At 48.6% G+C, this 22,500-nt stretch overlaps 1 protein-coding gene across 1 annotated transcript in view; it reads left to right on the top strand.

Annotated features, from left to right (window-relative positions):
* Positions 1–22,500, top strand: part of LOC118947901 (unconventional myosin-XV) — a 212,756-nt gene that overhangs the window by 167,462 nt on the left and 22,794 nt on the right. The window contains exons 43-48 of the mRNA XM_090194383.1: positions 5,275–5,390; positions 5,969–6,104; positions 10,740–10,855; positions 12,225–12,343; positions 13,276–13,417; positions 15,612–15,723. Coding sequence (XP_090050509.1) covers positions 5,275–5,390; positions 5,969–6,104; positions 10,740–10,855; positions 12,225–12,343; positions 13,276–13,417; positions 15,612–15,723 — 741 coding nt within the window. The remainder of the gene's footprint in view (positions 1–5,274; positions 5,391–5,968; positions 6,105–10,739; positions 10,856–12,224; positions 12,344–13,275; positions 13,418–15,611; positions 15,724–22,500) is intronic.

Below are 22,500 nucleotides of genomic sequence, written 5' to 3'. Positions count from 1 at the left end.
CCTGAACTATAACCAGACCTGAACTAGAACCAGACCTGAACTATAACCAGACCTGAACTATAACCAGGCCTGAACTATAACCAGACCTGAACTACAACCTGAACTATAACCAGACCTGAACTATAACCAGACCTGAACTATAACCTGACCTGAACTATAACCAGACCTGAACTATAACCAGACCTGAACTACAACCAGACCTGAACTACAACCAGACCTGAACTACAACCAGACCTGAACTACAACCAGACCTGAACTACAACCTCACCTGAACTATAACCAGACCAGAACTAGAACCAGACCTGAACTACAACCTGAACTATAACCAGACCTGAACTAGAACCAGACCTGAACTATAACCTCACCTGAACTATAACCAGACCTGAACTACAACCAGACCTGAACTATAACCTCACCTGAACTATAACCAGACCTGAACTATAACCTGAACTACAACCAGACCTGAACTATAACCAGACCTGAACTACAACCAGACCTGAACTATAACCTGAACTACAACCAGACCTGAACTACAACCAGACCTGAACTATAACCTGAACTACAACCAGACCTGAACTATAACCAGACCTGAACTATAACCAGACCTGAACTATAACCAGACCTGAACTAGAACCAGACCTGAACTATAACCAGACCTGAACTATAACCAGGCCTGAACTATAACCAGACCTGAACTACAACCTGAACTATAACCAGACCTGAACTATAACCAGACCTGAACTATAACCAGACCTGAACTATAACCAGACCTGAACTACAACCTGAACTATAACCAGACCTGAACTATAACCTGACCTGAACTATAACCAGACCTGAACTATAACCAGACCTGAACTACAACCAGACCTGAACTACAACCAGACCTGAACTACAACCAGACCTGAACTACAACCAGACCTGAACTACAACCTCACCTGAACTATAACCAGACCAGAACTAGAACCAGACCTGAACTACAACCTGAACTATAACCAGACCTGAACTAGAACCAGACCTGAACTATAACCTCACCTGAACTATAACCAGACCTGAACTACAACCAGACCTGAACTATAACCTCACCTGAACTATAACCAGACCTGAACTATAACCTGAACTACAACCAGACCTGGGCTATAACCAGACCTGAACTACAACCAGACCTGAACTATAACCTGAACTACAACCAGACCTGAACTACAACCAGACCTGAACTATAACCTGAACTACAACCAGACCTGAACTACAACCAGACCTGAACTATAACCTGAACTACAACCAGACCTGAACTACAACCAGACCTGAACTATAACCTGAACTACAACCAGACCTGAACTATAACCTGAACTAGAACCAGACCTGAACTACAACCAGACCTGAACTATAACCTGAACTACAACCAGACCTGAACTACAACCAGACCTGAACTATAACCAGACCTGAACTGTAACCAGACCTGAACTACAACCAGACCTGAACTACAACCAGACCTGAACTACAACCAGACCTGAACTACAACCAGACCTGAACTATAACCTGAACTACAACCAGACCTGAACTACAACCAGACCTGAACTATAACCAGACCTGAACTATAACCAGACCTGAACTATAACCTGAACTACAACCAGACCTGAACTACAACCAGACCTGAACTACAACCAGACCTGAACTATAACCTGAACTACAACCAGACCTGAACTACAACCAGACCTGAACTACAACCAGACCTGAACTATAACCAGACCTGAACTACAACCAGACCTGAACTATAACCAGACCTGAACTACAACCAGACCTGAACTATAACCAGATCTGAACTATAAAAGGACCTGAACTACAACCAGACCTGAACTACAACCAGACCTGAACTACAACCAGACCTGAACTATAACCTGACCTGAACTATAACCTGACCTGATCTATAACCTGAACTACAACCAGACCTGAACTACAACCAGACCTGATCTATAACCTGAACTAGAACCAGACCTGAACTATAACCAGACCTGAACTACAACCTGAACTACAACCACACCTGAACTACAACCAGACCTGAACTATAACCAGACCTGAACTATAACCAGACATGAACTATAACCTGAACTATAACCAGACCTGAACTACAACCTGAACTACAACCACACCTGAACTACAACCAGACCTGAACTATAACCAGACCTGAACTATAACCTGAACTACAACCAGACCTGCACTATAACCTGAACTATGACCTGAACTAGAACCAGACCTGAACTATAACCAGACCTGAACTACAACCTGAACTACAACCAGACCTGTACTATAACCAGACCTGAACTATAACCTGACCTGAACTATAACCTGAACTACAACCAGACCTGTACTATAACCAGACCTGAACTACAACCAGACCTGAACTATAACCAGACCTGAACTATAACCTGAACTACACCCAGACCTGAACTACAACCAGACCTGAACTCTAACCAGACCTGAACTACAACCAGACCTGAACTCTAACCAGACCTGAACTATAACCTGAACTACAACCAGACCTGAACTCTAACCAGACCTGAACTACAACCAGACCTGAACTCTAACCAGACCTGAACTATAACCTGAACTACAACCAGACCTGAACTATAACCTGACCTGAACTATAACCTGAACTACAACCAGACCTGTACTATAACCAGACCTGAACTATAACCAGACCTGAACTATAACCAGACCTGAACCATAACCAGACCTGAACTAGAACCAGACCTGAACTAGAACCAGACCTGAACTACAACCAGACCTGAACTACAACCAGACCTGAACTATAACCAGAACTGAACTATAACCAGAACTGAACCATAACCAGACCTGAACTATAACCAGACCTGAACTATAACCAGACCTGAACTATAACCAGACCTGAACCATAACCAGACCTGAACTAGAACCAGACCTGAACTAGAACCAGACCTGAACTACAACCAGACCTGAACTACAACCAGACCTGAACTATAACCAGAACTGAACTATAACCAGAACTGAACCATAACCAGACCTGAACTATAACCAGACCTGAACTACAACCAGACCTGAACTACAACCAGACCTGAACTACAACCAGACCTGAACTATAACCTGAACTACAACCAGACCTGAACTACAACCAGACCTGAACTATAACCAGACCTGAACTATAACCAGACCTGAACTATAACCAGAACTGAACTATAACCAGACCTGAACTACAACCAGACCTGAACTACAACCAGACCTGAACTATAACCAGACCTGAACTACAACCAGACATGAACTATAACCTGAACTACAAACAGACCTGAACTATAACCAGATCTGAACTATAAAAGGACCTGAACTACAACCAGACCTGAACTATAACCAGACCTGAACTACAACCAGACCTGAACTACAACCAGACCTGATCTATAACCTGAACTAGAACCAGACCTGAACTATAACCAGACCTGAACTACAACCTGAACTACAACCACACCTGAACTACAACCAGACCTGAACTATAACCTGACCTGATCTATAACCTGAACTAGAACCAGACCTGAACTATAACCAGACCTGAACTATAACCAGACCTGAACTATAACCAGACCTGAACTACAACCAGACCTGAACTATAACCAGACCAGAACTACAACCAGAACTGAACTATAACCAGACCTGAACTATAACCTGACCTGAACTATAACCAGACCTGAACTATAACCTGAACTACAACCAGACCTGAACTAGAACCAGACCTGAACTACAACCAGACCTGAACTATAACCTGAACTATAACCAGACCTGAACTATAACCAGACCTGAACTATAACCTGAACTAGAACCAGACCTGAACTAGAACCAGACCTGAACTACAACCAGACCTGAACTATAACCTGAACTAGAACCAGACCTGAACTACAACCAGACCTGATCTATAACCTGAACTAGAACCAGACCTGAACTATAACCAGACCTGAACTACAACCTGAACTACAACCAGACCTGAACTATAACCAGACCTGAACTATAACCAGACCTGAACTACAACCAGACCTGAACTATAACCAGACCTGAACTATAACCTGACCTGAACTATAACCTGAACTACAACCAGACCTGAACTACAACCAGACCTGAACTATAACCTGAACTACAACCAGACCTGAACTATAACCAGACCTGAACTATAACCAGACCTGAACTATAACCAGACCTGAACTATAACCAGACCTGAACTATAACCAGACCTGAACTACAACCAGACCTGAACTATAACCAGACCTGAACTACAACCAGACCTGAACTATAACCAGACCTGAACTACAACCAGACCTGAACTATAACCAGACCTGAACTATAACCTGACCTGAACTATAACCTGAACTACAACCAGACCTGAACTACAACCAGACCTGAACTATAACCTGAACTACAACCAGACCTGAACTATAACCAGACCTGAACTATAACCAGACCTGAACTATAACCAGACCTGAACTATAACCAGACCTGAACTATAACCAGACCTGAACTACAACCAGACCTGAACTATAACCAGACCTGAACTATAACCTGACCTGAACTATAACCTGAACTACAACCAGACCTGAACTACAACCAGACCTGAACTATAACCTGAACTAGAACCAGACCTGAACTATAACCAGACCTGAACTATAACCAGACCTGAACTACAACCTGACCTGAACTATAACCTGAACTATAACCAGACCTGAACTATAACCAGACCTGAACTATAACCAGACCTGCACTATAACCTGAACTATAACCAGACCTGAACTATAACCAGACCTGAACTATAACCAGACCTGAACTACAACCAGACATGAACTAGAACCAGACCTGATCTGCAACCAGACCTGAACTATAACCTGAACTACAACCAGACCTGAACTACAACCTAGGTCTGGTTCTAGTGCAGGTCTGGCTGGTTCTAGTTCAGGCCTAGTTGTAGTTCAGGTCTAGTTATAGTTCAGGTCTGGTTATAGTTTAGGTCTGGTTATAGTTTAGGTCTGGTTGTAGTTCAGGTCTGGTTATAGTTCAGGTCTGGCCAGACCCAGACCTGAACCAAATCCAGACCTCAACTAGAACCAGTCCTGAACTAGATCCAAACCTGAAATAGATCCAGACCTGAACCAGACCATAACTAGAATCAGTCCTGAACTGAACCAGACAATTTTCATTGTTGAATGAAAACCATTCAGTGTTCTTGTGTGTGTGTGTTTATGTGTGTGTGTGTGTGTGTGTTTATAGTGTCCAGAGAGTTGCCTGTAGAGGAAGAGACCAGCCAGACCCAGCTACACCACAGGAGCAGTGAAGAGCACTACACTTACACTAACACACCCTGGAGGATTTACCTGAGGAAAGAGGTACACACACTAACACACCCTGGGAGATTTACCTGAGGAAGGAGGGGCCCACACACTAACACACCCTGAGAGATTTACCTGAGGAAGGAGGGGCCCACACACTAACACACCCTGGAGGATTTACCTGAGGAAAGAGGTACACACACTAACACACCCTGAGAGATTTATCTGAGGGAAGAGGTACACACACACTAACACACCCTGAGAGATTTACCTGAGGAAGGAGGGGCCCACACACTAACACACCCTGAGAGATTTACCTGAGGAAGGAGGGGCCCACACACTAACACACCCTGGGAGATTTACCTGAGGAAGGAGGGGCCCACACACTAACACACCCTGAGAGATTTACCTGAGGGAAGAGGTACACACACTAACACACCCTGAGAGATTTACCAGAGGAAGGAGGGGCCCACACACTAACACACCCTGGGAGATTTACCTGAGGAAGGTATCAATCAGTCACAATCAGTCATGATCCTTCAAGACAATTAGGAACAAGTCAAATAATTGTTTGTCCAACCAATGAGCTCATTCCAAGTCTTGATATTGTCTATGTTGATGGTGTGGTACTGTAGGTGTTCTACCCTAAAGACAACTTCAACACTCCTCTGTTGCTGGAGCTGCTGTTCAGACAGATAGTCCACGACACCTTCTCAGAGGCCTGCATCCGCATCACTCAGGAGGAGAGGACCAAGATGAAGGCTCTGTTTGGTACCAACCATTAGAACCACCACAAAACACCATCAAAACAAAACCAAACACCATCAAACCACTACAACCCACCACAACCCACCACACAACACCACAACCCACCACACAACACCACAACCCACCACACAACACCACAACCCACCCCACAACACCACAACCCACCATATAACACAACAACCCACCACACAACACCACAACCCACCATATAACACTACAACCCACCATACAACACCACAACCCACCACAAAACACCACACAACACCACAACCCACCACACAACACCACAACCCACCATATAACACTACAACCCACCATACAACACCACAACCCACCACACAACACCACAACCCACCACACAACACCACAACCCACCACACAACACTACAACCCACCACATAACACCACAACCCACCACAACCCACCACACAACACCACAACCCACCACACAACACTACAACCCACCACATAACACCACAACCCACCACAACCCACCACACGACACCACAACCCACCACACAACGCCACAACCCACCACACAACACCACAACCCACCATATAGCACCACACAACACTACAACCCACCACAACCCACCACACAACACCACAACCCACCCCACAACACCACAACCCACCACAACCCACCACACAACACCACAACCCACCACACAACACCACAACCCACCATATAGCACCACACAACACTACAACCCACCACAACCCACCACACAACACCCCAACCCACCACGCAACACCACAACCCACCACACAACACCACAACCCACCATATAACACCACACAACACCACAACCCACCACACAACACCACAACCCACCATACAACACCACAACCCACCACACAACACTACAACCCACCACACCACACAACACCACACCACAACCCACCACACAACACCACAACCCACCACACAACACCACAACCCACCACATAACACCACAACCCACCACACAACACGACAACCCACCACATAACACCACAACCCACCACAAAACACCACAAGCCACCACACAACACCACAACCCACCACACAACACCACAACCCACCACATAACACCACAAACCAGAGGCTGCAGTCATTGTAGCTGGGGATTTTAACAAGGCTAATCTGAAAACAAGACTCCCTAAATTGTATCAACATATCGATTGCGCAACCAGGGCTGGAAAAACCTTGGATCATTGTTATTCTAACTTCCACGACGCATATAAGGCCCTGCCCCGCCTTCCTTTCGGAAAAGCTGACCACGACTCCATTTTGCTGATCCCTGCCTACAGACAGAAACTAAAACAAGAAGCTCCCACGCTGAGGTCTGTCCAACGCTGGTCTGACCAAGCTGATTCCACACTCCAAGACTGCTTCCATCACGTGGACTGGGATATGTTTCGTATTGCGTCAGATAACAACATTGACGAATACACTGATTCGGTGTGCGAGTTCATTAGAACGTGCGTTGAAGACGTCGTTCCCATAGCAACGATTAAAACATTCCCTAACCAGAAACCGTGGATTGATGGCAGCATTCGCGTGAAACTGAAAGCGCGAACCACTGCTTTTAATCAGGGCAAGGTGACTGGTAACATGACCGAATACAAACAGTGCAGCTATTCCCTCCTCAAGGCTATCAAACAAGCTAAGCGTCAGTATAGAGACAAAGTAGAATCTCAATTCAACGGCTCAGACACAAGAGGTATGTGGCAGGGTCTACAGTGAATCACGGATTACAAGAAGAAAACCAGCCCCGTCACGGACCAGGATGTCTTGCTCCCAGGCAGACTAAATAACTTTTTTGCCCGCTTTGAGGACAATACAGTGCCACTGACACGGCCTGCAACGAAAACATGCGGACTCTCCTTCACTGCAGCCGAGGTGAGTAAAACATTTAAACGTGTTAACCCTCGCAAGGCTGCAGGCGGCATCCCCAGCCGCGTCCTCAGAGCATGCGCAGACCAGCTGGCCGGTGTGTTTACGGACATATTCAATCAATCCCTATACAAGTCTGCTGTTCCCACATGCTTCAAGAGGGCCACCATTGTTCCTGTTCCCAAGAAAGCTAAGGTAACTGAGCTAAACGACTACCGCCCCGTAGCACTCACTTCCGTCATCATGAAGTGCTTTGAGAGACTAGTCAAGGACCATATCACCTCCACCCTACCTGACACCCTAGACCCACTCCAATTTGCTTACCGCCCAAATAGGTCCACAGACGATGCAATCTCAACCACACTGCACACTGCCCTAACCCATCTGGACAAGAGGAATACCTATGTGAGAATGCTGTTCATCGACTACAGCTCGGCATTCAACACCATAGTACCCTCCAAGCTCGTCATCAAGCTCGAGACCCTGGGTCTCGACCCCGCCCTGTGCAACAGGGTACTGGACTTCCTGACGGGCCGCCCCCAGGTGGTGAGGGTAGGCAACAACATCTCCACCCCGCTGATCCTCAACACTGGGGCCCCACAAGGGTGCGTTCTGAGCCCTCTCCTGTACTCCCTGTTCACCCATGACTGCGTGGCCACGCACGCCTCCAACTCAATCATCAAGTTTGCGGACGACACAACAGTGGTAGGCTTGATTACCAACAACGACGAGACGGCCTACAGGGAGGAGGTGAGGGCCCTTGGAGTGTGGTGTCAGGAAAATAACCTCACACTCAACGTCAACAAAACTAAGGAGATGATTGTGGACTTCAGGAAACAGCAGAGGGAACACCCCCCTATCCACATCGATGGAACAGTAGTGGAGAGGGTAGTAAGTTTTAAGTTCCTCGGCATACACATCACAGACAAACTGAATTGGTCCACTCACACAGACAGCATCGTGAAGAAGACGCAGCAGCGCCTCTTCAACCTCAGGAGGCTGAAGAAATTCGGCATGTCACCAAAAGCACTCACAAACTTCTACAGATGCACAATCGAGAGCATCCTGTCGGGCTGTATCACCGCCTGGTACGGCAACCGCTCCGCCCACAACCGTAAGGCTCTCCAGAGGGTAGTGAGGTCTGCACAACGCATCACCGGGGGCAAACTACCTGCCCTCCAGGACACCTACACCACCCGATGTTACAGGAAGGCCATAAAGATCATCAAGGACAACAACCACCCGAGCCACTGCCTGTTCACCCCGCTATCATCCAGAAGGCGAGGTCAGTACAGGTGCATCAAAGCTGGGACCGAGAGACTGAAAAACAGCTTCTATCTCAAGGCCATCAGACTGTTAAACAGCCACCACTAACATTGAGTGGCTGCTGCCAACACACTGACTCAACTCCAGCCACTTTAATAATGGGAATTGATGGGAAATGATGTAAAATATATCACTAGCCACTTTAAACAATGCTACCTAATATGTTTAGATACCCTACATTATTCATCTCATATGTATACGTATATACTGTACTCTATATCATCTACTACATCCTTATGTAATACATGTATCACTAGCCACTTTAACTATGCCACTTTGTTTACATACTCATCTCATATGTATATACTGTACTCGATACCATCTACTGTATCTTGCCTATGCTGCTCTGTACCATCACTCATTCATATATCCTTATGTACATATTCTTTATCCCCTTACACTGTGTACAAGACAGTAGTTTTGGAATTGTTAGTTAGATTACTTGTTGGTTATTACTGCATTGTCGGAACTAGAAGCACAAGCATTTCGCTACACTCGCATTAACATCTGCTAACCATGTGAATGTGACAAATAAAATTTGATTTGATTTGAACCACCACACAACACCACAACCCACCACACAACACCACAACCCACCACACAACACCACAACCCACCACACAACACCACAACCCACCACACAACACCACAACCCACCACACTACACCACAACCCACCACACAACACTACAACCCACACCACAACCCACCACACAACACCACAACCCACCACACTACACCACAACCCACCATACAACACCACAACCCACCACACAACACCACAACCCACCACACAACACCACAACCCACCACACAACACTACAACCCACACCACAACCCACCACACAACACCACAACCCACCACACTACACCACAACCCACCACACAACACCACAACCCACCACACAACACCACAACCCACCACACAATACCACAACCCACCACATAACACCACAACCCACCACACAACACGACAACCCACCACATAACACCACAACCCACCACACAACACCACAACCCACCACACAACACCACAACCCACCACACAACACCACAACCCACCACACAACACCACAACCCACCACACAACACTACAACCCACCACAAAACACCACGACCCACCACACAACACCACAACCCACCATACAACACCACGAGCCACCACATAACACCACAACCCACCACACAACACTACAACCCACCACACAACACTACAACCCACCACATAACACCACAACCCACCACACAACACTACAACCCACCACATAACACCACAACCCACCACATAACACCACAAAACACCATCAAACACCACAAACTATTAGAACCATCAATACTCAGTGTCTGTCTGTCTGTCTGTCTGTCTGTCTGTCTGTCTGTCTGTCTGTCTGTGTGACTGTGTGACTGTGTGACTGTGTGACTGTGTGTGTGTAGTGGAGCACCAGGTGGGTCAGGATGGAGCCACACAGGATGAGAGTGTGAAGAAGAAGATCGTGACGATGGCTAGAGACTCCTGGGAAATATATTTCTCACGACTCTTCCCTGCCTCGGTGAGTGTGTCTCTGTGTGTGAGCCTATATACCGTAGCTATATCTGGGGTAGCTCCACCCAGTACTCCTACCCGGGTCCAGCGACTGTCAACACAACACATTACACATTGGACGTCGCTAGGTGTTGGGTAGAGGTCGCTAGGTGTTGGGTTGAGGTCGCTAGGTGTTGGGTTGAGGTCGCTAGGTGTTGGGTTGTGGTCGCTAGGTGTTGGGTTGAGGTCGCTAGGTGTTGGGTTGAGATCGCTAGGTGTTGGGTTGAGATCGCTAGGTGTTGGGTTGAGGTCGCTAGGTGTTGGGTTGAGGTCGCTAGGTGTTGGGTTGAGGTCGCTAGGTGTTGGGGTGAGGTCGCTAGGTGTTGGGGTGAGGTCGCTAGGTGTTGGGTTGAGGTCGCTAGGTGTTAAGTTGAGGTCGCTAGGTGTTGTGTTGAGGTCGCTAGGTGTTGGGGTGAGGTCGCTAGGTGTTGGGGTGAGGTCGCTAGGTGTTGGGTTGAGGTCGCTAGGTGTTGGGTTGAGGTCGCTAGGTGTTGGGTTGAGGTCGCTAGGTGTTTGGGTAGAGGTCGCTAGGTGTTTGGGTTGAGGTCGCTAGGTGTTTGGGTTGAGGTCGCTAGGTGTTTGGGTTGAGGTCGCTAGGTGTTTGGGTTGAGGTCGCTAGGTGTTGGGTTGAGGTCGCTAGGTGTTGGGTTGAGGTCGCTAGGTGTTTGGGTTGAGGTCGCTAGGTGTTTGGGTTGAGGTCGCTAGGTGTTGGGTTGAGGTCGCTAGGTGTTGGGTTGAGGTCGCTAGGTGTTGGGTAGAGGTCGCTAGGTGTTGGGTAGAGGTCGCTAGGTGTTGGGTAGAGGTCGCTAGGTGTTGGGTAGAGGTCGCTAGGTGTTGGGTAGAGGTCGCTAGGTGTTGGGTTGAGATCGCTAGGTGTTGGGTTGAGATCGTTAAGTGTTGGGTTGGGGACGCTAGGTGTTGGGTTGAGGACGCTAGGTGTTGGGTTGAGGACGCTAGGTGTTGGGTTGAGGTCGCTAGGTGCTGGGTTGAGATCGCTAGGTGTTGGGTTGAGGTCGTTAAGTGTTGGGTTGAGGACGCTAGGTGTTGGGTTGAGGACGCTAGGTGTTGGGGTGAGGTCTCTAGGTGTTGGGGTGAGGTCGCTAGGTGTTGGGTTGAGGACGCTACATAACTGTGTGTGTTGACAGAGTGTGTGTGTTGCAGGGCAGTGTGGGTACTGGGGTGCAGGTGGTCTCATAACTGTGTGTGTGTGTGTGTGAGCCTGTGGATGTTGACAGAGTGTGTGTGTTGCAGGGCAGTGTGGGTACTGGGGTGCAGGTGGTCTCATAACTGTGTGTGTGTGTGAGCCTGTTGATGTTGACAGAGTGTGTGTGTTGCAGGGCAGTGTGGGTACTGGGGTGCAGGTGGTCTCTGTGTCTCATCGAGGCATCAAGCTGCTGAAGATGGTGAGAAGCAGCGCTGTTGTCCCAGACTACTTCAGAGTGCTACACCCTTACAGGTACACACACACACACACACACACACACACACACACACACACACACACACACACACACACACACACATTAACACACACACACACACACACACACACACACACACACACACACACACACACACACACACACACACACACACACACACATTAACACACACACACACAATTTAAATCAAAAATCAAATCAAATTTATTTGTATAGCCCTTCGTACATCAGCTGATATCTCAAAGTGCTGTACAGAAACCCAGCCTAAAACCCCAAACAGCAAGCAATGCAGGTGTAGAAGCACAGTGGCTAGGAAAAACTCCCTAGAAAGGCCAAAACCTAGGAAGAAACCTAGAGAGGAACCAGGCTATGAGGGGTGGCCAGTCCTCTTCTGGCTGTGCCGGGTGGAGATTATAACAGAACATGGCCAAGATGTTCAAATGTTCATAATTGACCAGCATGGTCAAATAATAATAAGGCAGAACAGTTGAAACCGGAGCAGCAGCACGGCCAGGTGGACTGAGGACAGCAAGGAGTCATCATGTCAGGTAGTCCTGAGGCAAGGTCCTAGGGCTCAGGTCCTCCGAGAGAGAAAGAAAGAGAGAATTAGAGAGAGCACACTTAAATTCACACAGGACACCGAATAGGACAGGAGAAGTACTCCAGATATAACAAACTGAACACACACACACACACACACACACACACACACACACACACACACACACACACACACACACACACACACACACACACACACACACACACACACACACACACACACACACACACACACACACACACACACACACACACACACACACACACACAGGGCCGCAGGTAGCCTAGTGGTTAGAGTATTGGGCCAGTAACCCGAAAGGTTGCTGGATCGAATCCCCAAGCTGACAAGGTAAAGATCTGTTTGTTTCTGTTTTTGTTTCCATAGTTACGCGGACATCCTGTTTGTGTCCATTCCATCTAAGAACATGTTGGAGTTTAACCTGACCAACGAGAAGCTGATTCTGTTCTCCGCCAAGGCTCCACAGGTTAAACACATGGTGGACTACTTCATCACAGAACTGAAGAAGGTGAGACAGGTTAGACAGGTTAGAGGGTGAGACAGGTTAGACAGGTTAGAGGGTGAGACAGGTTAGACAGGTTAGAGGGTGAGACAGGTTAGATAGGTTAGAGGGTGAGACTGGTTAGAGGGTGAGATGGGTTAGAGGGTTAGACAGGTTAGAAGGTGAGTCAGGTTAGAAGGTGAGACAGGTTAGAGGGTGAGACAGGTTAGAAGGTGAGTCAGGTTAGAAGGTGAGACAGGTTAGAGGGTGAGACAGGTTAGAGGGTGAAACAGACAAGAGGGTGAAACAGACAAGAGGGTGAGACAGGTTAGAGGGTGAGACAGGTTAGAGGGTGAGACAGGTTGGAGGGTGAGACAGGTTAGAGGGTGAGACAGGTTGGAGGGTGAAACAGGTTAGAGGGGGAGACAGGTTAGAGGGTGAGACAGGTAGTGTAAAACAGGTAGAGGGTGAGACAGGTAGATGGTGAGACAGTTTAGGGGGTGAGACAGGTTAGATGTTATAACAGGTTAGAGGGTGAGACAGGTTAGAGGGGGAAACAGGTTAGAGGGGGAAACAGGCTAGAGGGTGAGACGTGAAATAGGTTAGAGGGTGAGATAGATTAGAGTGTATAACAGGTGAGAGGGTGAGACAGGTTAGAGGGTGAGACAGGTTGGAGGGTGAGACAGGTTAGAGGGTGAGACAGGTTGGAGGGTGAAACAGGTTAGAGGGGGAGACAGGTAGTGTAAAACAGGTAGAGGGTGAGACAGGTAGATGGTGAGACAGTTTAGGGGGTGAGACAGGTTAGATGTTATAACAGGTTAGAGGGGGAAACAGGTTAGAGGGGGATACAGGCTAGAGGGTGAGACGTGAAATAGGTTAGAGGGTGAGATAGATTAGAGTGTATAACAGGTGAGAGGGTGAGACAGGTGAGAGGGTGAGACAGGTTACAGGGTGAGACAGGTTAGAGTGTATAACCGGACAGAGAGTGAGACAGGTTAGAGGCTGAGACAGGTGAAACAGGTTAGAGGGTGAAACAGGTTAGAGGGTGAGACAGGTTAGATGTTATAACAGGTTAGAGGGTGAGACAGGTTAGAGGGTGATACAGGTTTTAGGGTGAAACAGACTATAGGGTGAGACAGGTTAGAGGGTTAGACAGGCTAGAGGGTGAGACAGTTTAGAGGGTTAGACAGGTTAGAGGGTGAAACAGGCTAGAGGGTGAGACAGGTTAGAGGGTTAGACAGGTTAGAGGGTTAGACAGCTTAGAGGGTGAAACAGGCTAGAGGGTGAGACGTGAAATAGGTTAGAGGGTTAGACAGGTTAGAGGGTGAGACAGGTTAGAGGGTGAGACAGGTTAGAGGGTTAGACAGGTTAGAGGGTTAGACAGGTTAGAGGGTGAAACAGGCTAGAGGGTGAGACGTGAAATAGGTTAGAGGGTTAGACAGGTTAGAGGGTGAGACAGGTTAGAGTGTATAACAGGTGAGAGGGTGAGACAGGTGAGAGGGTGAGACAGGTTACAGGGTGAGACAGGTTAGAGTGTATAGAGAGTGAGACAGGTTAGAGGGTGAGACAGGTGAAACAGGTTAGAGGGTGAAACAGGTTAGAGGGTGAAACAGGTTAGAGGGTGAGACAGGTTAGAGTGTATAACAGGATAGAGGGTGAGACAGGTTGGAGGGTGAAACAGGTTGGAGGGTGAGACAGGTTAGAGGGTGAAACAGGTTAGAGGGTGAGACAGGTGAAACAGGTTAGAGGGTGAGACAGGTTAGAGGGTGAGACAGGTTAGAGGGTGAGACAGGTTAGAGGGTGAGACAGATTAGAGGGTGAGACAGGTTAAAGGGTGAGACAGGTGAAACCGGTTAGAGGGTGAAACAGGTTATAGGGTGAGACAGGTGAAACAGGTTAGAGGGTGAGACAGGTTAGAGGGTGAAACAGGTTAGAGGGTGAGACAGGTGAAACCGGTTAGAGGGTGAAACAGGTTATAGGGTGAGACAGGTGAAACAGGTTAGAGGGTGAGACAGGTTAGAGGGTGAGAGGTGAAACCGGTTAGAGGGTGAAACAGGTTAGAGGGTGAGACAGGTTAGAGGGTGAGACAGGTAGGAAAGTGATTGTGTTCATTCAACAGGACTCCAGGCTTCACTCTACAACCTGATAGAAAGGATGGACACATTATCACCCTTTTTCTGCATCCAGATTGATTTGGACAAATGGGATGTTTTTTCCCCAGGACTCTGAGTATGTGGTCGCAGTGAGGAACTACATCACAGAGGACAGAACTCTGCTCAGCTTCCACAAGGGAGACATCATCAGATTACACAGCGTGGAGGGGCTGGAGGAGGGTGAGACACACAGACATACACACACACACAGATACACACACGTCCCCATTGTGTTAGCTGTGTTGCTCATTGTATTGTGTGGTGTAGGCCGATGCTACGGCTGCATCGTCAGGAAGAAGGTCATGTTGCTGGAGGAACTAAAGAGAGATACTCCTGAGTTTGGTGGGTGGGGCCTGTGTGTGTGGTTGACCTGCATGTGACTAACACCCCGTCGTGTTTGGTTGTGTTCTGGTTGCTGTGTGAGGAAACAACTAGGATTCAGACTGGGCTGTTGTTGGGACTGTCTAGTCCCACTGAGCTAAAGTCTATATTCAGACTGGGCTGTTGTTGGGACTGTCTAGTCCCACTGAGCTAAAGTCTGGATTCAGACTGGGCTGTTGTTGGGACTGTCTAGTCCCACTGAGCTAAAGTCTGGATTCAGACTGGGCTGTTGTTGGGACTGTCTAGTCCCACTGAGCTAAAGTCTGGATTCAGACTGGGCTGTTGTTGGGACTGTCTAATCCCACTGAGCTAAAGTCTGGATTCAGACTGGGCTGTTGTTGGGACTGTCTAGTCCCACTGAGCTAAAGTCTGGATTCAGACTGGGCTGTTGTTGGGACTGTCTAGTCCCACTGAGCTAAAGTCTATATTCAGACTGGGCTGTTGTTGGGACTGTCTAGTCCCACTGAGCTAAAGTCTGGATTCAGACTGGGCTGTTGTTGGGACTGTCTAGTCCCACTGAGCTAAAGTCTGGATTCAGACTGGGCTGTTGTTGGGACTGTCTAGTCCCACTGAGCTAAAGTCTGGATTCAGACTGGGCTGTTGTTGGGACTGTCTAGTCCCACTGAGCTAAAGTCTGGAGGTCTCAGACATGTTTCCTGACTGTGAACAGTCTGTCTGTCTTGCCCCTTCTTAAACTGTCAGTATATATACAGTATATATAGGACATGTAGACTACGGTAGATCTGGTACAGTATATATAGGACATGTAGACTACGGTAGATCTGGTACAGTATATATAGGACATGTAGACTACGGTAGATCTGGTACAGTATATATAGGACATGTAGACTACGGTAGATCTGGTACAGTATATATAGGACATGTAGACTACGGTAGATCTGGTACAGTATATATAGGACATGTAGACTACGGTAGATCTGGTACAGTATATATAGGACATGTAGACTACGGTAGATCTGGTACAGTATATATAGTACATGAATACTTTGTTCATCTTTCTCTGTGTGTGGAGGCTGGTGGTTTGGTGTGGTGAATCTTTCTTGGTACAGTATATATAGTACATAGAGTAGCCAGCCAGGAGTCCCCAGCCAGTGTTTTCTACAGGTACACAGAGTAGCCAGGCAGGAGTCCCCAGGCAGTGTTTTCTACAGGTACACAGAGTAGCCAGCCAGGAGTCCCCAGGCAGTGTTTTCTACTGGTACACAGACTAGCCAGCCAGGCGTCCCCAGGCAGTGTTTTCTACAGGTACACAGAGTAGCCAGCCAGGCATCCCCAGGCAGTGTTTTCTACAGGTACATAGAGTAGCCAGCCAGGCGACCCCAGGCAGTGTTTTCTACAGGTACATAGAGTAGCCAGCCAGTGTTTTCTACAGGTACACAGAGTAGCCAGGCAGGTGTCCCCAGGCAGTGTTTTCTACAGGTACACAGAGTAGGCAGCCAGGCGACCCCAGGCAGTGTTTTCTACAGGTACATAGAGTAGCCAGCCATGTGGTGTTCACATTTTGTTTGCTGAAGGAGCTCTATGTTGGTGTCCCCCCTCAATCTGAAATACACAGACAAAATATTGAATAATTTATCAAGTTTACCAGTCTAAGGCACTGCATCGCAGTGCTAGAGACGTCACTACAGATCCGGGTTCGATCCCGGGCTGTGTTACAGCCGGCCGCTACCGGGAGACCCATGAGGCGCCGCACAATTGGCCCAGCTTTGCCCTTGTCACATTGCGCTCTAGCGACTCCTTCTGGCGGCCCGGGCGCAGTGCAGGCTGACTCTGGTAGCTAGCTGTACGGTGTTTCCTATGACAAATTGGTGCGACTGTCTTCCGGGTTAAGCGAGCAGTGTGTCAAGAAGTAGCGCGTCTAGGCGGGGTCGTGTTTCGGAGGAGTGGAAAGGCTTTCCCAGGAACCTTCTTAATTAAATTTTAACCACAAAGTAGCATGTGCTTACCTGGCAGAATGACATCATTATTATTTACATCCAGTGGGTATTTGTTTTTCAAACTCTCCCATCACATGTAGGCTACAAAAACACAGCTAAACAACAGCCTCTTGCTAGGTGCTAAACAACAGCCTCTTGCTAGGTGCTAAACAACAACAACAGCCTCTTGCTAGGTGCTAAACAACAGCCTCTTGCTAGGTGCTAAACAACAACAACAGCCTCTTGCTAGGTGCTAAACAACAGCCTCTTGCTAGATGCTAAACAACAGCCTCTTGCTGGGTGCTAAACAACAGCCTCTTGCTAGGTGCTAAACAACAACAACAGCCTCTTGCTAGGTGCTAAACAACAGCCTCTTGCTAGATGCTAAACAACAGCCTCTTGCTGGGTGCTAAACAACAACAGCCTCTTGCTGGGTGCTAAACAACAGCCTCTTGCTAGGTGCTAAACAACAACAACAGCCTCTTGCTAGGTGCTAAACAACAGCCTCTTGCTAGGTGCTAAACAACAACAACAGCCTCTTGCTAGGTGCTAAACAACAGCCTCTTGCTGGGTGCTAAACAACAGCCTCTTGCTAGGTGCTAAACAACAACAACAGCCTCTTGCTAGGTGCTAAACAACAGCCTCTTGCTAGGTGCTAAACAACAACAACAGCCTCTTGCTGGGTGCTAAACAACAACAGCCTCTTGCTGGGTGCTAAACAACAGCCTCTTGCTAGGTGCTAAACAACAACAACAGCCTCTTGCTAGGTGCTAAACAACAGCCTCTTGCTATATGCTAAACAACAGCCTCTTGCTGGGTGCTAAACAACAACAGCCTCTTGCTAGGTGCTAAACAACAGCCTCTTGCTGGGTGCTAAACAACAACAGCCTCTTGCTGGGTGCTAAACAACAACAGCCTCTTGCTGGGTGCTAAACAACAACAGCCTCTTGCTAGGTGCTAAACAACAACCTCTTGCTAGGTGCTAAACAACAACAGCCTCTTGCTAGGTGCTAAACAACAACAGCCTCTTGCTAGGTGCTAAACAACAACAGCCTCTTGCTAGGTGTTAAACAACAACAGCCTCTTGCTAGGTGCTAAACAACAACAGTCTCTTGCTAGGTGCTAAACAACAGCCTCTTGCTAGGTGCTAAACAACAGCCTCTTACTAGGGGCTAAACAACAACAACAGCCTCTTGCTAGGTGCTAAACAACAGCCTCTTGCTAGATGCTAAACAACAGCCTCTTGCTGGGTGCTAAACAACAACAGCCTCTTGCTGGGTGCTAAACAACAGCCTCTTGCTAGGTGCTAAACAACAACAACAGCCTCTTGCTAGGTGCTAAACAACAGCCTCTTGCTATATGCTAAACAACAGCCTCTTGCTAGGTGCTAAACAACAACAGCCTCTTGCTAGGTGCTAAACAACAGCCTCTTGCTGGGTGCTAAACAACAACAGCCTCTTGCTAGGTGCTAAACAACAGCCTCTTGCTGGGTGCTAAACAACAACAGCCTCTTGCTGGGTGCTAAACAACAACAGCCTCTTGCTGGGTGCTAAACAACAACAGCCTCTTGCTGGGTGCTAAACAACAACAGCCTCTTGCTGGGTGCTAAACAACAACAGCCTCTTGCTGGGTGCTAAACAACAACAGCCTCTTGCTAGGTGCTAAACAACAACCTCTTGCTAGGTGCTAAACAAAAACAGCCTCTTGCTAGGTGCTAAACAACAACAGCCTCTTGCTAGGTGCTAAACAACAGCCTCTTGCTAGGTGCTAAACAACAACAGCCTCTTGCTAGGTGTTAAACAACAACAGCCTCTTGCTAGGTGCTAAACAACAACAGTCTCTTGCTAGGTGCTAAACAACAGCCTCTTGCTAGGTGCTAAACAACAGCCTCTTGCTAGGTGCTAAACAACAACAGCCTCTTGCTAGGTGCTAAACAACAGCCGCTTGCTAGGTGCTAAACAACAACAGCCTCTTGCTAGGTGCTAAACAACGGCCTCTTGCTACCTCTAACTCCCCCTGGTGGTGGTCTGGAGCAATGAAGCCGTGACACTGGGTACCTCTAACTCCCCCTGGTGGTGGTCTGGAGCCGTGGTACTGGGTACCTCTAACTCCCCCTTGTGGTGGTCTGGAGCAATGAAGCCCTGACACTGGGTACCTCTAACTCCCCCTGGTGGTGGTCTGGAGCAGTGACACTGGGTACATCTAACTCCCCCTGGTGGTGGTCTGGAGCCGTGACACTGGGTACCTCTAACTCCCCCTGGTGGTGGTCTGGAGCAATGAAGCCGTGATACTGGGTACCTCTAACTCCCCCTGGTGCTGGTCTGGAGCTGTGAAACTGGGTACCTCTAACTCCCCCTGGTGTTGGTCTGGAGCCGTGACACTGGGTACCTCTAACTCCCCCTGGTGGTGGTCTGGAGCAATGAAGCCGTGACACTGGGTACCTCTAACTCCCCCTGGTGGTGGTCTGGAGCCGTGAAACTGGGTACCTCTAACTCCCCCTTGTGGTGGTCGTGAGCCGTGACACTGGGTGCTTCTAACTCCCCCTTGTGGTGGTCTGGAGCCGTGACACTGGGTACCTCTAACTCCCCCTGGTGGTGTTCGGGAGCAATGAAGCCGTGACGCTGGGTACCTCTAACTCCCCCTGGTGGTGGTCTGGAGCCGTGACACTGGGTACCTCTAACTCCCCCCTTGTGGTGATCTGGAGCAATGAAGCCGTGACACTGGGTACCTCTACCTCCCCCTGGTGGTGGTCTGGAGCCGTGACACTAGGTACCTCTAACTCCCCCTGGTGGTGGTCTGGAGCCGTGACACTGGGTACCTCTAACTCCCCCTTGTGGTGGTCTGGAGCAATGAAGCCGTGACACTGCGTACCTCTAACTCCCCCTGGTGGTGGTCTGGAGCCATGACACTGGGTACCTCTAACTCCCCCTGGTGGTGGTCTGGAGCCGTGACACTGGGTACCTCTAACTCCCCCTGGTGGTGGTCTGGAGCTGTGACACTGGGTACCTCAAACTCCCCCTGGTGGTGGTCTGGAGCAATGAAGCCGTGACACTGGGTACCTCTAACTCCCCCTCGTGGTGGTCTGGAGCCGTGAAACTGGGTACCTCTAACTCCCCCTGGTGGTGGTCTGGAGCAGTGACACTGGGTACCTCTAACTCCCCCTGGTGGTGGTCTGGAGCCGTGACACTGGGTACCTCTAACTCCCCCTGGTGGTGGTCTGGAGCTGTGACACTGGGTACCTCAAACTCCCCCTGGTGGTGGTCTGGAGCAATGAAGCCGTGACACTGGGTACCTCTAACTCCCCCTCGTGGTGGTCTGGAGCCGTGAAACTGGGTACCTCTAACTCCCCCTGGTGGTGGTCTGGAGCAGTGACACTGGGTACCTCTAACTCCCCCTGGTGGTGGTCTGGAGCTGTGACACTGGGTACCTCAAACTCCCCCTGGTGGTGGTCTGGAGCCGTGACACTGGGTACCTCTAACTCCCCCTGGTGGTGGTCTGGAGCAATGAAGCCGTGACACTGGGTACCTCTAACTCCCCCTGGTGCTGGTCTGGAGCCGTGACACTGGATACCTCTAACTCCCCCTGGTGGTGGTCTGGAGCCGTGACACTGGGTACCTCTAACTCCCCCTGGTGGTGTTCTGGAGCAATGAAGCCGTGACACTGGGTACCTCTAACTCCCCCTGGTGGTGGTCTGGAGCCGTGACACTGGATACCTCTAACTCCCCCTGGTGGTGGTCTGGAGCCGTGACACTGGATACCTCTAACTCCCCCTGGTGGTGGTCTGGAGCCGTGACACTGGGTACCTCTAACTCCCCCTGGTGGTGGTCTGGAGCCGTGACACTGGATACCTCTAAGTCCTGCGGTGTAAACTCAAAACTTTTAAAGGAGGAACCACTGTATAACCACGTGGCATGTAAGCTGTCATTGTAAATAATAATTTGTTTTTAATTTACTAGCCTAGTTAAATAAAAGTTAAATAAAAAATAAACTATGTTTTAATGATTTATGAATGGCAAAGCGATTATACGATCATTTATTCAGTCAGTTCGACACCTTTGATAAACCTAGTCAACACTTGCTGTTCAGTTGTCAATCAGTGCACAGTAAGTCGCCTTCTTCCGCCTCGACTCTGCGGCTGCGCTGGCTGTGTGAAACGTAAAGAATAAAATGAATGGGCTAGAAAACAATTAACTAAGTCATGGATTTCCACTCATCGTTACCACTAATGGTGCTTTCAAGACAACCGGGATCTCTGGGGGGGAAAAACGAGGTCAAATCATGACGTCAGTGATCTTCAGGTCAGAAAGTCACAGCTCTAGAAAGATGCCAGAGTTTCTGACTTAGAATTCAGAGTTGGATGACAGTTCAAAACTATTTTTCCCAGTCGGAGCTAGTTTTTCTTCCCAGAGTTCCCTGTTGTCTTGAACTCACTGAAGTCAGAGATTCCCGAGTTCCCAGTTGCCTTGAACTCACTGAAGTCAGAGATTTTCGAGTTCCCAGTTGTCTTGAACGCAGCATTACATTACATGGGACGTGCAAATTCACCAGCATCATGCTCTCTCCCTCCTCTGTGTAAAGAAATCTAACTACAACCAACTACAGCGTACTCAAATTGTTCCCGGGAGGCAGGACAGACAGC

The sequence above is a fragment of the Oncorhynchus mykiss genome, chromosome 13, assembly GCF_057628025.1.
Source record: "Oncorhynchus mykiss isolate SJ-2025 chromosome 13, ASM5762802v1, whole genome shotgun sequence".
Lineage (NCBI taxonomy): Eukaryota > Metazoa > Chordata > Actinopteri > Salmoniformes > Salmonidae > Oncorhynchus > Oncorhynchus mykiss.
This window is presented reverse-complemented; position numbering and strand designations above follow the sequence as displayed.